The 12,667-nt window shown below is 37.5% G+C and overlaps 1 protein-coding gene across 11 annotated transcripts in view; it reads left to right on the top strand.

The window, feature by feature from the left end:
• Positions 1-12,667, top strand: part of LOC109086685 (dedicator of cytokinesis protein 9-like) — an 89,278-nt gene that overhangs the window by 20,437 nt on the left and 56,174 nt on the right. For 7 of the 11 annotated variants that reach the window (XM_042757910.1, XM_042757911.1, XM_042757908.1 and 4 more), the window contains exon 1: positions 6,119-6,902. The exons of 3 other annotated variants lie outside the window; for them this stretch is intronic. In XM_042757910.1, coding sequence (XP_042613844.1) covers positions 6,711-6,902 — 192 coding nt within the window. In that variant the 5' untranslated portion in view covers positions 6,119-6,710. Of the gene's footprint in view, positions 1-6,108; positions 6,903-12,667 lie in introns of those variants that run through there. One more of the 11 variants, XR_006160222.1, reaches the window with a different exon arrangement.

Genomic DNA, 12,667 nt, shown 5'->3' with positions numbered 1-12,667 from the left:
TTTGACAGTTCACGGGAGAGATTTGCTTTATTAAAGTCCCCAAGAATGATTAAAACAGAGTCCGGGTGTTGTTGTTCTGTCTCTGTCTCTGTGATCTGATCAGTGAGTTTCTGTAAAGCTGAGTGAAACTCCCGCGGCGAATAGAACGGCTTGCAGTTAATGAAGAGTGTTTCTAGATCTGAACAGCACATCTTCTTTAACACTTTTACATCTGTACACCACCTTTCGTTGATGTAAAAGCATGTATCGCCGCCGTGCGATGTCTCCGTTGATTCTGTGTTGCGGTCTATGAACAGCTGAAAGCACAGCAGATGGAGCACGCTGTCTAGAATGGTATCGTTTAGCCAAGTTTCCGTGAAACACAGAGCAGCAGAGTGTGAAAAATCCTTATTTGTCCGGGAGAGCAGAAGGAGTTCGTCCGTTTGTTGGGTAGAGAGCGGAGGTTCGCCAGATGGATGCTAGGCAACGGCGTTCGAAATCCGGGCTTTCTGAGCTTCACGAAGGCGCCGGCTCTCTTCCCCCGTCTGCGCGTCTTGAAGCGCGTGATCAGCGTAGCTGCTCTGCGGACGAAAGTGTCCAGCAAAACATCAGAATAGTCGAAAACCAGTAATATATCAGGTGATGTGTGGTGCCGAATGTCCAGTAATTTGTCTCTGGTGAACCTAATTGCAAGAATATAACTAAAGACAGGACAAACTAACAAAAACACAAAAACAACTGCAGAGCATGTCACGGAGGCCGCCATCTTCATCGGCGCCAGGTGAGTCTTCAGGCTCCAAGTAACAAATATTAGAAATAGACTTTCATACGAGCAGACTGGACTCACATGAAAGCAGAACAGTTCACTCTGTAATTAATGGAGTTTAATAACATATTGTAAAAACGTGTTGAAAAAAGCTGCAAACTTTCATTTTTTTGTTCATTTTTCATCTCATGAGGTTTCTCTTTGCCAGCTTTTAAATTATAGTTGTGTGTCTGGCAATTATATTACTCTTATGAATGTTAAACTAGATTAACAGGATGTTTACATTTTGTGAATAAAATGTTAATAGTGTTTTACCATGTACAACTAGCTGGCACAAATGATAGGGTGTTGTAAGTGGTTGTCGGGACATTGCTAGATGGTTGCCAGCATGTTCTGGGGGGTTGCATACTGGCCCAAGTTAGATGAGCCCACCTACTGTACTGTTTGTTATTATTATATTCTTTGATAAGTCTTCTTTGGCCACTTTTTCTTTGGTCTGATATGTAATAAATAGAAATGAGAATTAATTTAAATTAGCATCTATTCAAATCTAACCTTAAAGGAATAGTTCACACAAAAATGAAATTACCCCATGAGTTAAATTAAAAAAATTCCTGTCTCTTCCAAGCTTTATAATGGCAGTGAATGGGGGTAGAGATTTTGAAGGCCAAAAAAGTGTGTCCATCGATCATTATTAAGTACTCCACACGGCTCTGGGGGGTTAATAAAGGCCATCTGAAGTGAAGCAATGCATTTGTGTAAGAAAATATCCAGATGCATATGACTTCCTGTGACACTTCTTGCTTCAGCTTCACTCGTGTCACTATTCACAACACACTTAGGTTGTGATTCCCAATTCACTTACATTTACCTCAGTCGTGAACTCGACCCTTTCATAAACATGAGTATGACAGTTGTCCGGTTTATAGTTAAACAAGTAAGAAATATTCTTATTCTTATTCTTATTATTTACACACACCTATTGTTTATCACATTCTTTTTAGAACATCAACATTTGTACACCCATTCACTTGGACACACATAGATGGATTATTTTTGTAAAAATCTTTCTTTGTGCCCTTTTGAACAACAAAGAGTTTGGGGTGGACCATCCCTTTAAAGTCAGAAATACACTTAAAGGGATAGTTCACTCAAATTAAAATTTTGTCATCATTTACTTGTTTTCCAAACCTGGATACCAAATTTTGGCAACCAAACAGTTGCTGGTAGCCAATAATAATAATAATAAAATAATAAAATAAAATACTATGGGAGTCAATGGCTTCCAGCAACCACTTGGTTACCAACATTCTTCAGAATATCTTCTTTTGTGTCCAACAGGAGAAAGAAACTCATACAGGTTTGGAACAACTTGAGGGTGAGTAAATGATGGCAGAATAAAATTTTTTGGGTAAACTATCCATTTAACACAAGTACTGTATGTGAGTGCATGACCACTGCACACTTGCGTTCGTTTATGAATTGCGTACTAAAAATTTTTTTTAAAGCAACTTAAATATATATTTTTTTCTCCCTAAATAAAAAAAGGTGTGTAGAGCGTTGATTTTATTTGAATGAATCACAATCTTAATGAATATTTAAAAAATTAATCTCCTTTTGTTTTGTGTGAGAGACTGAAAGGCAAAAAGTTATCAAAGTGTGCATGCTTTTGATCTTCTCTTTGTCTCAATGCTGTCATGAATGTGTGTGTGTGTGTGTGTGTGTGTGTGTGTGTGTGAGCAGGATAGAGCGTTTGAAGCTGAGCAGTGATGTGTCTGTACTGAAAATGTCCTTTTCTTTGTGTTCATTAGGCTTAGTGTTCTCTTTGGTCAAAAGAGGCCCTTGTAAAGAATGTTAACCCCACATTGCAAGTCAGAAAGTCATCTTTATGTTCTCAAAAGCAGTTTGTATTTGATGTTTCTTAAAGGAGGACTTTTTTGAGTGTGGCTAATTTACAGTGGTCCCAAAAAGTAGTATTTTGTTATTTTATTTTATTTTTACATCCACTTAACTGGCCTTGGAATCATATTGTGTAAAAATGTGTAGTCTTTGGTATAACTCGTTCTACTGAACCTGACTTTGTTTTTATTTTTGTTTTGTTTTTCTCGAATGCAGTATAAGTCAGTCATTTTAAGTGTAACTGAAGATTCCAAATACATAACTCAAACCAACTCACAGCAGGGAGTAGTACATGTGATGACATCAAGGGGTGTTTCTATGGCTAATATTTGAATTTGTGAAGTTGTGTAGTAATATAAAAAAAAAACAAAAAAACAAGACATCTGATTGGTGGAGGCACTTGACCAGCAACAATCAGTGATCATGTCACTGTACCACCACTGAGGTGTGAGCTGCAAGCTTTGATAAATCTGCTCTAAATGTAATGCCAAACTAATGTCTGGTGATTGAGAGCAGGGTTAAGTCAGTCTTAACACAGACGAGCAATTACACAACATACAAGATATTGTCACGCTACTCTTCCGGAAGGAACACGGAGCCATGGATAATTGAAAGAGGGCTCTGGTGACCAAGGTGGAGGTGGAGATCCAGAGATCCACGGCGGAGCTGAAGCGACTGAGGACTGAGGAAGAGCCAAAGGGATGAAGGAGCCTGACAGAGCCGGAGGGACGAAGGGACGAGACGCAGCTGGAGGAGTGGAGTCCCGAGGCGCAGGATGGTTGATGCCAGAAACATGGTGGAGCCATAGGGACGAGGGAGCCCGGTGGAGCTAGTGGATCGATGGGTGATAGTGGGGGCGAGGGAGCTAGGAGCCGAGGTGGAGCCACTTGGGTCTACGCTCCGAGGTGGTGTTCGGGTCTCGGAGGCTGGGGTGAGGGATTCTCCAGCCATGGCGACACTGGAGGATGGCAGACCTGTGGAGCTTGCACCATTATGATGGTGGGCTGAGGGTGAGCAGAGGGGCTGCCAGACGATAGCGGTGAAGGAGGCAGGAGTGGGTGGGAGGGCTGGCATTTGTGAGCCTCTGGGCATTTAGGGCTAAATTCTGGATTGGGAGCCCCCTCTAGCCTGAACAAGGGAACAGAATGGTGCTCTGAAGGGTGCTTTCGAGGAGCAGGCACTGGAGGGCACTCTGGACTGGAACCCTCTCCTCTTCGGTTTGGTTCTTTTGCTGCACCATACTCAGCTCACCCTAAGCCTCGGTGCAGGGGGTGGAGCTTCTCTCTGCACTCACACCGTCCGCGATTCTCTCCCTCATGGCGGGCTCTGTAGAACCAGGACTGACATCATGGCCTCTGGCTCCGCAGTGATCCTCAGCTCTGTTGTACTTTCTGGTGATGGCTTATCGGTCGTTGTGGGCTCTGGGTCTACATTAGAGGTGGGCACGGACTGATGCTAAGCACCGCAGGTAGATGGTGGGCTGGGCACTGGGTCTGGAGTGGATCTGACAAGATCATCCACGGGGCAGGATGGCGATCCATTTCTCACCAGAGTCCACTACACAAAGGCAATGAAATCCTCTTGCGGACCATCCTCGGACGACGGTGCGATGTTCAAGCTTGAGTCATAGAATGAGTAGAGCGCGTCGTCTGGGTAGCTGGTGGTGCTAGCTAACATCCGGAACAGTCTTGTATGGTCCTCAAGAGAGCGCTCCCCCTGCTCCAGCAGGAGGAGGAAGAATTTGGGCTGAAGGAAGGGATCTATAGACACAACAGGAAACACTATGGAAACAAAAAGACTGAGAGAAAAAAAAGAAAACAAACGGAGGGGAAAACATGAAGGTAACTGTATTTGGTCAGGTCTTCTGTCACTTTACACTGCCGGAAGGAACACGGAGTTGTGGATAAACGAAAAAGACTTTAATAGTTTCCAACACAGAGGGTAAATTCAACACAGGGAACAGGAGGTTGACCCACGTATATCACTGGTAGACCCAACCGAGACAAACTGAACAGACTAGTACTTATAAACACAGGGCAATCAGGGGAACACAGGTGACATCAATCGAACATAATCAAAATAATTTACAAAACGAGGACAGGAACATGACCAAATAAGGGAACAGAAACAGGGGCAAAACATGACACAGACAGTCCATGATCCTGACAGATATACAGTTTATTAATATTTAAAGGCATAGGCCTATTGCTGCATATGCTTACATTTACAGTTAGATATGCTTGACAAACATAATGTACTTTGATGTCATGTGTGAGATACATTGAGACAGATACGCTCATATTTGGCCACACACGTCACCCCCATTCTTCAGGTCCTTGCAGCATGTCATCCCTGATATGTCTGAGTCATTTACTCTAAAGTAGGTGACTGTGTCAGTGGCCATTAAAATATTAACACATACTGACAGAAGGGGCTTTTCTGGACTTTTAGCTTTTGAAGTCTTTAGTTATGGTCTTAATGTGTGTTTGATAGTTTGATAGCCTTATAACCAGTTTGACCAATTTTACTCATATTCTTATTTCTAAATAAAATATAAACCTAAATACTAAAAAAATGGCCCACTGCACAGACTAAACACATATATTCACTTGTGTAAACATAATTACATTTATATTATGTTACAGTAGTAGATTTACTGTTAATGCTTTCATAAATACAATTACTTTTGTTATTTGTAGAATTTAAAACATACATTTAATGTCCAATAAGATGCATACTGTATGTAATGCAGCAAAATGTATATTTAAGTAGGAATTTTTGTGCTCCATTTGTTTGCCATCGCTCCTTCAGTCTGAGAAGTTTAATGGATCAAATTAGGCAAAACGTTAAGTTTTATGCAAAATGCATTTTGTCCTACTGTATTTTTCAGATGTGTTTTGTCCCAAAAAAAAAAAAAAAAAGCTTTTTGCACTACTGTAAAGTGACTTGACTGGCAGATAATTTCTCACAGATTAATCACAATTAATTGATAATCACATGCATTGCTGATTATTTTCATAATCCATTATTATCAATATTAGTTGTTGCAGCCCTACATTACAGTTTGTTCATTGTGCCAATGGTAAAATTATTTTAGTAATTATATTCAATGCATGTTGTGATTATTTAGTTTATTAGTGTGCAAAAAAGCAGAAATAAAATAATTAGAAATTTAAAAGAATTAAAGCAATGAAATAATAAGCTGAAAGATAATAAATAGTTATAAATAAAATAAGAAATAATTTAATATAATTCAAATAATAAAAGTATATAATAAAAATGTCTGTATGTCTGTATGTCAATTATCAGACAAATAAAATGTTAAATTAATTGTTATTGATATCTATCTTTAACAAAATATTAGTAGATTTCTAGTGTAAAGTAGTTTTAGCAATTTTTCCTGACATATTAAATAAATGAAAGGATGCTCTTACTGTATGCATTAATGTTTGTGTGTGTGTGCTATAGTTAGCGCATGAATGAATGCTCAAGTGATGCTGTGTTGCTAGATATGGGTCAGGAAACAAAAGGAGACTAAAAGGAGAATGAGATGGGGGGGGTGATGTAGAGGAAGCACAGAGTGAGCATGGCACGGGAGTGAGATACAGAGATAAAGAGAGAGAGAAATAGATCAGCATCTCTAGGCAGCGGAGAAGTCAACGCCCAGCACTGATTCCAGAAGCAGCTCATCACTCTTCCATCAATCCTCTGCTTTCCTCTCCCTCAGGTCCTAGATCCACTGGAGCACTTTTCTCCTGAGGAACAGAGCGATTTTATATAAAAACACACTTATCGGAAGCAGGAAACTTTGATTCTCCCTCATTTGAATGGATGAAGTCAGTCTGCTGTCATCCTTTGAGGAGGAAGCTTCCTCATTTCCATTCCGCTCTGATCCTTGTTCAGGGCGGATGATGGAGTGATGTGTCTCAGGATAAAGAGATTTGTGCTGGGGCTGGATATCTGAGAGCTGGGTTAGTTCCGACTGAGCTTCGGACACGTGTCTTTTAGCAGACTTGGGAAAGCAAGCTGAAGAGGTCACATCTGATCGGCTCACAGGAGTGTGCGTATGTTTCTGGGACCATTTGCAATGGGTTGCACTGCAAGTGTGATCCTGTTTGAGGGGCTGCGGCGTGTGTTGCACAGGAATTGTGGATATGTTTGTAAACCAGAGCTGGAGGCTGAAGAGCCAGAGGAGGAAGAGGACACACTCAGTCGCAGAGAATCACTGGCAATCATACCACCAGCAGCTGCATCATCGGTACTATGTGTATGTGTGTGTGTTGCTTTTGGTAATTTTAATTGCCCTAAATTGTGCTTTAGACATCATATAACTGTTTTTTTTTATCTTTACACCTCATGATTTGTGTACAGAGTTAAGGGCTTTCCTCTGATGCTATTACTCAGCACTCTCTGAAGTAGCAGTTTGCTGAGCGGAACGTTTCTTCAAGTGTGTGTGGAAGTGTGCCTGTAGGTTTATGTATTATGTATCTCTCTGAAAGTCATGTAGTGGTTATAAAGTATGTCTGGGTATTCCTTCTGTTACTAGGGTGGTTTGAATTACCTAGTAAAATCCCCCCCAAAAAGATGTATCTCATATGTGGCTCATATACTGTATATCTTCACAGATATGTTTACATATGAGATTATTTAAGCCACATAATATATACACTGCCTTAGTCTCTTCTGTCAATCCTCTGCTTTCCTCATCCTCAGGTCCTAGATCCACTGGAGCACTTTTCTCCTGGGGAACAGAGCGTTGATTGATCACCACGACTCAATGTCAAGTCAGGCAATATTCTAAATTATATTATTTGTCATACATAGTATTCCAAAGCTACTTTATGGAAAATAGAACCCAAGGAATTGTATTAAAGTATAGTAGATATAATAGGATAGATACATAGATAGATAGATAGATAGATAGATAGATGCTTCTATGCTCAACAAAGCTGCATTGTGTGTGTGTGTGTGTGTGTGTGTGTGTGTGTGTGTGTGTGTGTGTGTGTGTGTGTGTGTGTGTGTTTTAAAGGTTCTTAAAACTTTTATATTTTGAAATATTATTACATTCTAAAATAACTGTTTTCTGTTTTAATATATTTTAAAATGTAATTTATGTTATTTTCAGTACCCATTATTCCAGGATTTAATGTCATATGATCCTTAAGAATCATTCTAATATGCTGCTATGCTGCCCAAGAAGCATTTCTTATTATTGTCAGTCAAAAACAGTTGTGCTGTTTAATATTTTTTGGAAACTGTGATACGGGACTTTTTCAAGAATATTTGATGAATAGAACGTTAAAAAGAATGACATTTATTTAAAATAGAAATATTTTCTAACAATGAAGAAGTCTATACTATCATGTTCTGATAAACTTAAGGCAATTTTGCTAAATTAAAAATAAAAAAAAACCTATTGACTCCAAACCTTAAACAGTAGTGTGCACAAATGCATATGTATGCATGAAAAAATATTATACAATAATTTAATTATTTAATAATACATTCTTAAGTAATATAATGATTAAAGGGTAAGCATTGGAGTCCATCCTAAAGCAATCTGGAGGGATGCAGCAGTGGCCACAGACAGAGAATGAGAACAGAACATTGATTAGTCTGAGCGACCCATCTGCTCGCTAATAAAGTTGCATGTAACTGAGGCTCGATCACAGGTTAATCTTTCCTCCATAATGCAGAAAACATAATCAGCTTTTCCATGATCTACAATAGTTGTGTGAGCCTCTCTCTGCTGGGATCATACTGTATATCACACATGTTTTCAATCGGACGTGCTCAGCTTATCTCTACATAATGTGCTGTTCTCCACAGTTTATGCTTTCACTAAAAGGTGCGTAAACCCTGAAAATTCTCATATCACACTGTCAGCTGCTACACAGCACTAGTTCACTGAAGTTCAGGCCTAGCTTTGAATCTCCCACTGTGGATGGGTGTATACAGTGAGGTCGGGGCTTTCTGGATGTATTTTTTTTTTCTGTCAGTGGTCCCCACCCTGGCTCCCTGCACTGACCCCCTTTGGGAATCTTCCCAATTATTGCGTCAAAGTGGGATTATGCAATTCACCCAAGCTAATGTCATAGCTCAAGGGTGTGGGGAACAGGGTGCATATGTATGTGTGTAGGTCATTGATGTGTTTCATGTGTTTGTAGTTGTTCATAGACCAGACGTTATTGATTGAATGCTTAGACACACAATGACATAAAGTCATACTATTAATTAGTTAGGGATGCTTGTTAAAATAAGAACATTTGCTTATATCCTTATCACTAAGGATTAATATTTTCATCCACAGTTAAAGTGTCTAAAGTAAAAATGTCAAGACATCAGAAATCTAAATTACCTTCATCTTATGACATACAATAGTCTTTGTATCATTAAACATTAAACATCAAGTTTCATAGCTTAAAATGTCCTCCACAGTCCAACAAGAGCATTTAAAGGGATAGTTCACACCAAAATAAAAATTCTGTTATTAATTAATTAAATTAAATTAAATTCAGTTTATTTGTATAGCGCTTTTTACGATACAAATCATTGCAAAGCAACTTTACGGAAAATTACGTTTCTACAATATTTAATAGTAGCTTATCAGTGGTGACTGTCAGTTTATGTGCATACGGCAGAAATGTTCGGAAAAATCAATTAAAGACGTAAACAAACAGTCGATGAACACTATTAACAACAATTATGCAATCAAACTTATAGCAAAAATTGTAGTGCTGTATGTTGTTTCAGGGTTAGCATCATCTGAGGTCCTCTGAGGGGTTGGCATCATCTCTTCTCAGGTGTTCTGGATCCAGACTAAACAGAGAAACAAATAGAGACATAATTAGCGTAGCTGCTGTTCCAGCCAAGTAAAACTGATTAGTTTAACCCAAGCTAAAGAATAATAATTACTCATTTTCATGTCGTTCCAAACCTGTAAGACCTTTGTTCATCTTTGGAACACAAATTAATATATTTTTGATGAAATCCGAGAGCTTTCTGACCCTTCATAGACAGCAAGGGAACTACCACGTTCAAGGCCCAGAAACATAGTAAGGACATCCCACACATGCGTCGCTGTACTCTAGTGAATAACGAAATTAGGGTGAGTAATTAATAACAGAATTTTCATTTTGGGGGGAACTATCCCTTTAAACCAAGCTCCTAAAATGGCTCGTTTGAACATTGTGGGATTTGTGAGGTCATACGGGCAAATTCATTTGCACGTGACTGCCTCCAGAGCTAGACATCAATGAATATATATTTCAGTCATAAAACTCTGATGGAGTATGCTGATAGGTCTTTAATGCGATTAAAATTTACATAGTTTGGTTCTGTGTTTGCTGTAAGCAAGTCTGCAGCACACCATCAGAAACCCTTCACCTCCCCCAGCTCCACCCTTGTGCATCTGCTATGGGTAATTTCATGTAATGATTTTGTGCAGCAGCAGTATGTCTTACATGCTCACATCAGCTTGTCTGTGGATGTATTGGCAGTAGCAAGTCGCCATACTTGCTCTGCAGCAGTGTTAATTTTGGCAGGCATTTTTGATTTCGTCTTAGGCTTCATCTTGAGACAAAAATGCTTAATAGTCTTAGTCACATTTTAGTCATTTTAGTCTTTCATAGTTTTAGTCTAGTTTTAGTCAATAAAAAGTCATTGCATTTTTGTCAACTTTTAGTCATTACTTTTAGTCAATAGTTTTAGCCAAACTGTAGTTACCAAAATTTATTTTGGTAGCTATTTTTTATGTAATCTTTAAACTAAAATAATCATTAATTCTTTTCTCTTTAGACCAAATCAATTAAGCTTACGAGAAATTTGAATCAAGGACTGAATTTGGAAAAACTTGAATAAATTATGACAATTTTCATTTTTGGGTGAACTATCCCTTTAACAGTAGTGAAAAAGGAGCAACTTATATATATATATATATATATATATATATATATATATATATATATATATATATATATATATATATATATATATATATATATATATATTAGGGCTGTCAAATGATTAATCACGATTAATCACATCCAAAATAAAAGTTTTGTTTACATAATATATGTGTGTATACTGTGTATATTTATTATGTGTATATATAATACACACACATGCATGTATATATTTAAGAAGAATATGTTATGTTTATATATAAAATATATTTATATATAATATAAAATATAAGAAATATAAATATATAAATGTATATTGATGTAAATATTTTCTAAATATATAATTTATGTGTGTGTATTTATATATACATAATAAATATACCCTGTACACATACATATATTATGTAAACAAAACTTTTATTTTGGATGTGATTAATCGTGATTAATCATTTGACAGCCCTAATATATATATATATATATATATATATATATATATATATATATATATATATATATATATATATATATATATATATATATTTGTTTTTTTTTTTGTTTTTTTTAAACAAGCACAATAAGGCAAATACAATAGAGATACAAATTAAACTCATTTTTAAGATACAGTAGGTTTTACTTAACATGTATACATTTATTTAAAATCTTTTGTTGGTTAACATTAATGACAGATAGGTATTTAATTTGGAATGGTGTCCTTTTAAGACGGAAGGCATGCATGAAATACTGACACACGTTCGGTTTCACCCACCTGTTCACTTTCACTTAATCCATAACCTACTGTATTTACGTGAGATACTCTACACGATAAACATTTGGACTGCTGTGTGTGTATTTGAGCGCTGAGAACTGATCGTGTGCGTGAGAGAGAGAACACTTCTATCAGCACGATTCCACCTATCCCGCCTTCACTAACTTTAAGTTAATCGAAAATGAATTGTGACTCCCTGGAAAAATGGGACGTCTGGTTACCTTATCCCTACCCCTTCGGGTGCTGAGGCCATTGTTTCAGATCGCTAGTTCGCATTTTATTAGCCTATCCATTCACTGCAGCTGCTATACTGACTAGATATGCAAACGCCCCTTATCTGATCGCAATCCAATGACAGGGACGCACATTTTGAAGGACAATAGCATATAGGATGCATTTTGAATGTCCGGTAGTCCCCAAATAACATTATAGTCCAGTCTAGTCTAGTTAACGAAGACACAGCATAAATTTCGTCATAATTTCGTCATCAGATATTATTTTTAGCTTGTCAACGTCTCATCTTAGTCACAGAAAAAAGTTTATTAACGAATACTTTTCGTCATCGTCTTCATTAACGAAATTAACTGCAGCAGCAGCAGCAATGACAAACAGCAGCAGCCGCAGCAGCAGTGTAGCAGATTTATTCAACCAAGACTGAATATATTAACACCATATCCATATCCATACTAAAATGTTCAGAGTGCCATTACTAAAGTTAATAAGTTTTACATTATTGCACCAATGAAACCTGTCTACACCAGATGCGAGCTTCAAATCAAAAGCAGATAGAAACTGTTATAATCAGTGACACTGTCTACACTGGATAAACAGTATTCCATTTCATTTCTGATGTACTCCACGCGCTTGATTTACTCCCAACAACAGGACAAATGTTTAAACAGCATGTTTCAGAAGGGTCCAACGTCAGGAACAAGTAATTATTTTAATGGCATCCTGAATCAAATTATACTCTGTTTGTTCAGAGAAATTGATTGCTGATTATTTTGTAAATGAGGCAAAGTGTAATGGAGAGTTCGCAAAGAAATTGCATTTTGCGGAGAAAGTTTGCAAGTTAATGTACTTTGAAGGAAATGAGTTGTTTATAATATGAGACTATTTATTTTTCTTATGAAAGATTTCTGTATGGAGTTAAAGATACAGATGAATGCAGGGTGATATTTTGGTGGTTTCACACAGATTAATATAAAAATGTGTGTTCTGTGGTTTTTAGTCCATTTCTGTCCATATATGCTATATTGATGACTCATGTTGGACTACACAGTTTTGTCTACACAAAAAGCTCTCTAGATTAAACATGTCTTTCCCCATGTTCATTTTAATTTTAGTTTAATT

This window comes from Cyprinus carpio, chromosome A6 (genome assembly GCF_018340385.1).
Source record: "Cyprinus carpio isolate SPL01 chromosome A6, ASM1834038v1, whole genome shotgun sequence".
Taxonomy (NCBI): Eukaryota; Metazoa; Chordata; class Actinopteri; order Cypriniformes; family Cyprinidae; genus Cyprinus; species Cyprinus carpio.
This window is presented reverse-complemented; position numbering and strand designations above follow the sequence as displayed.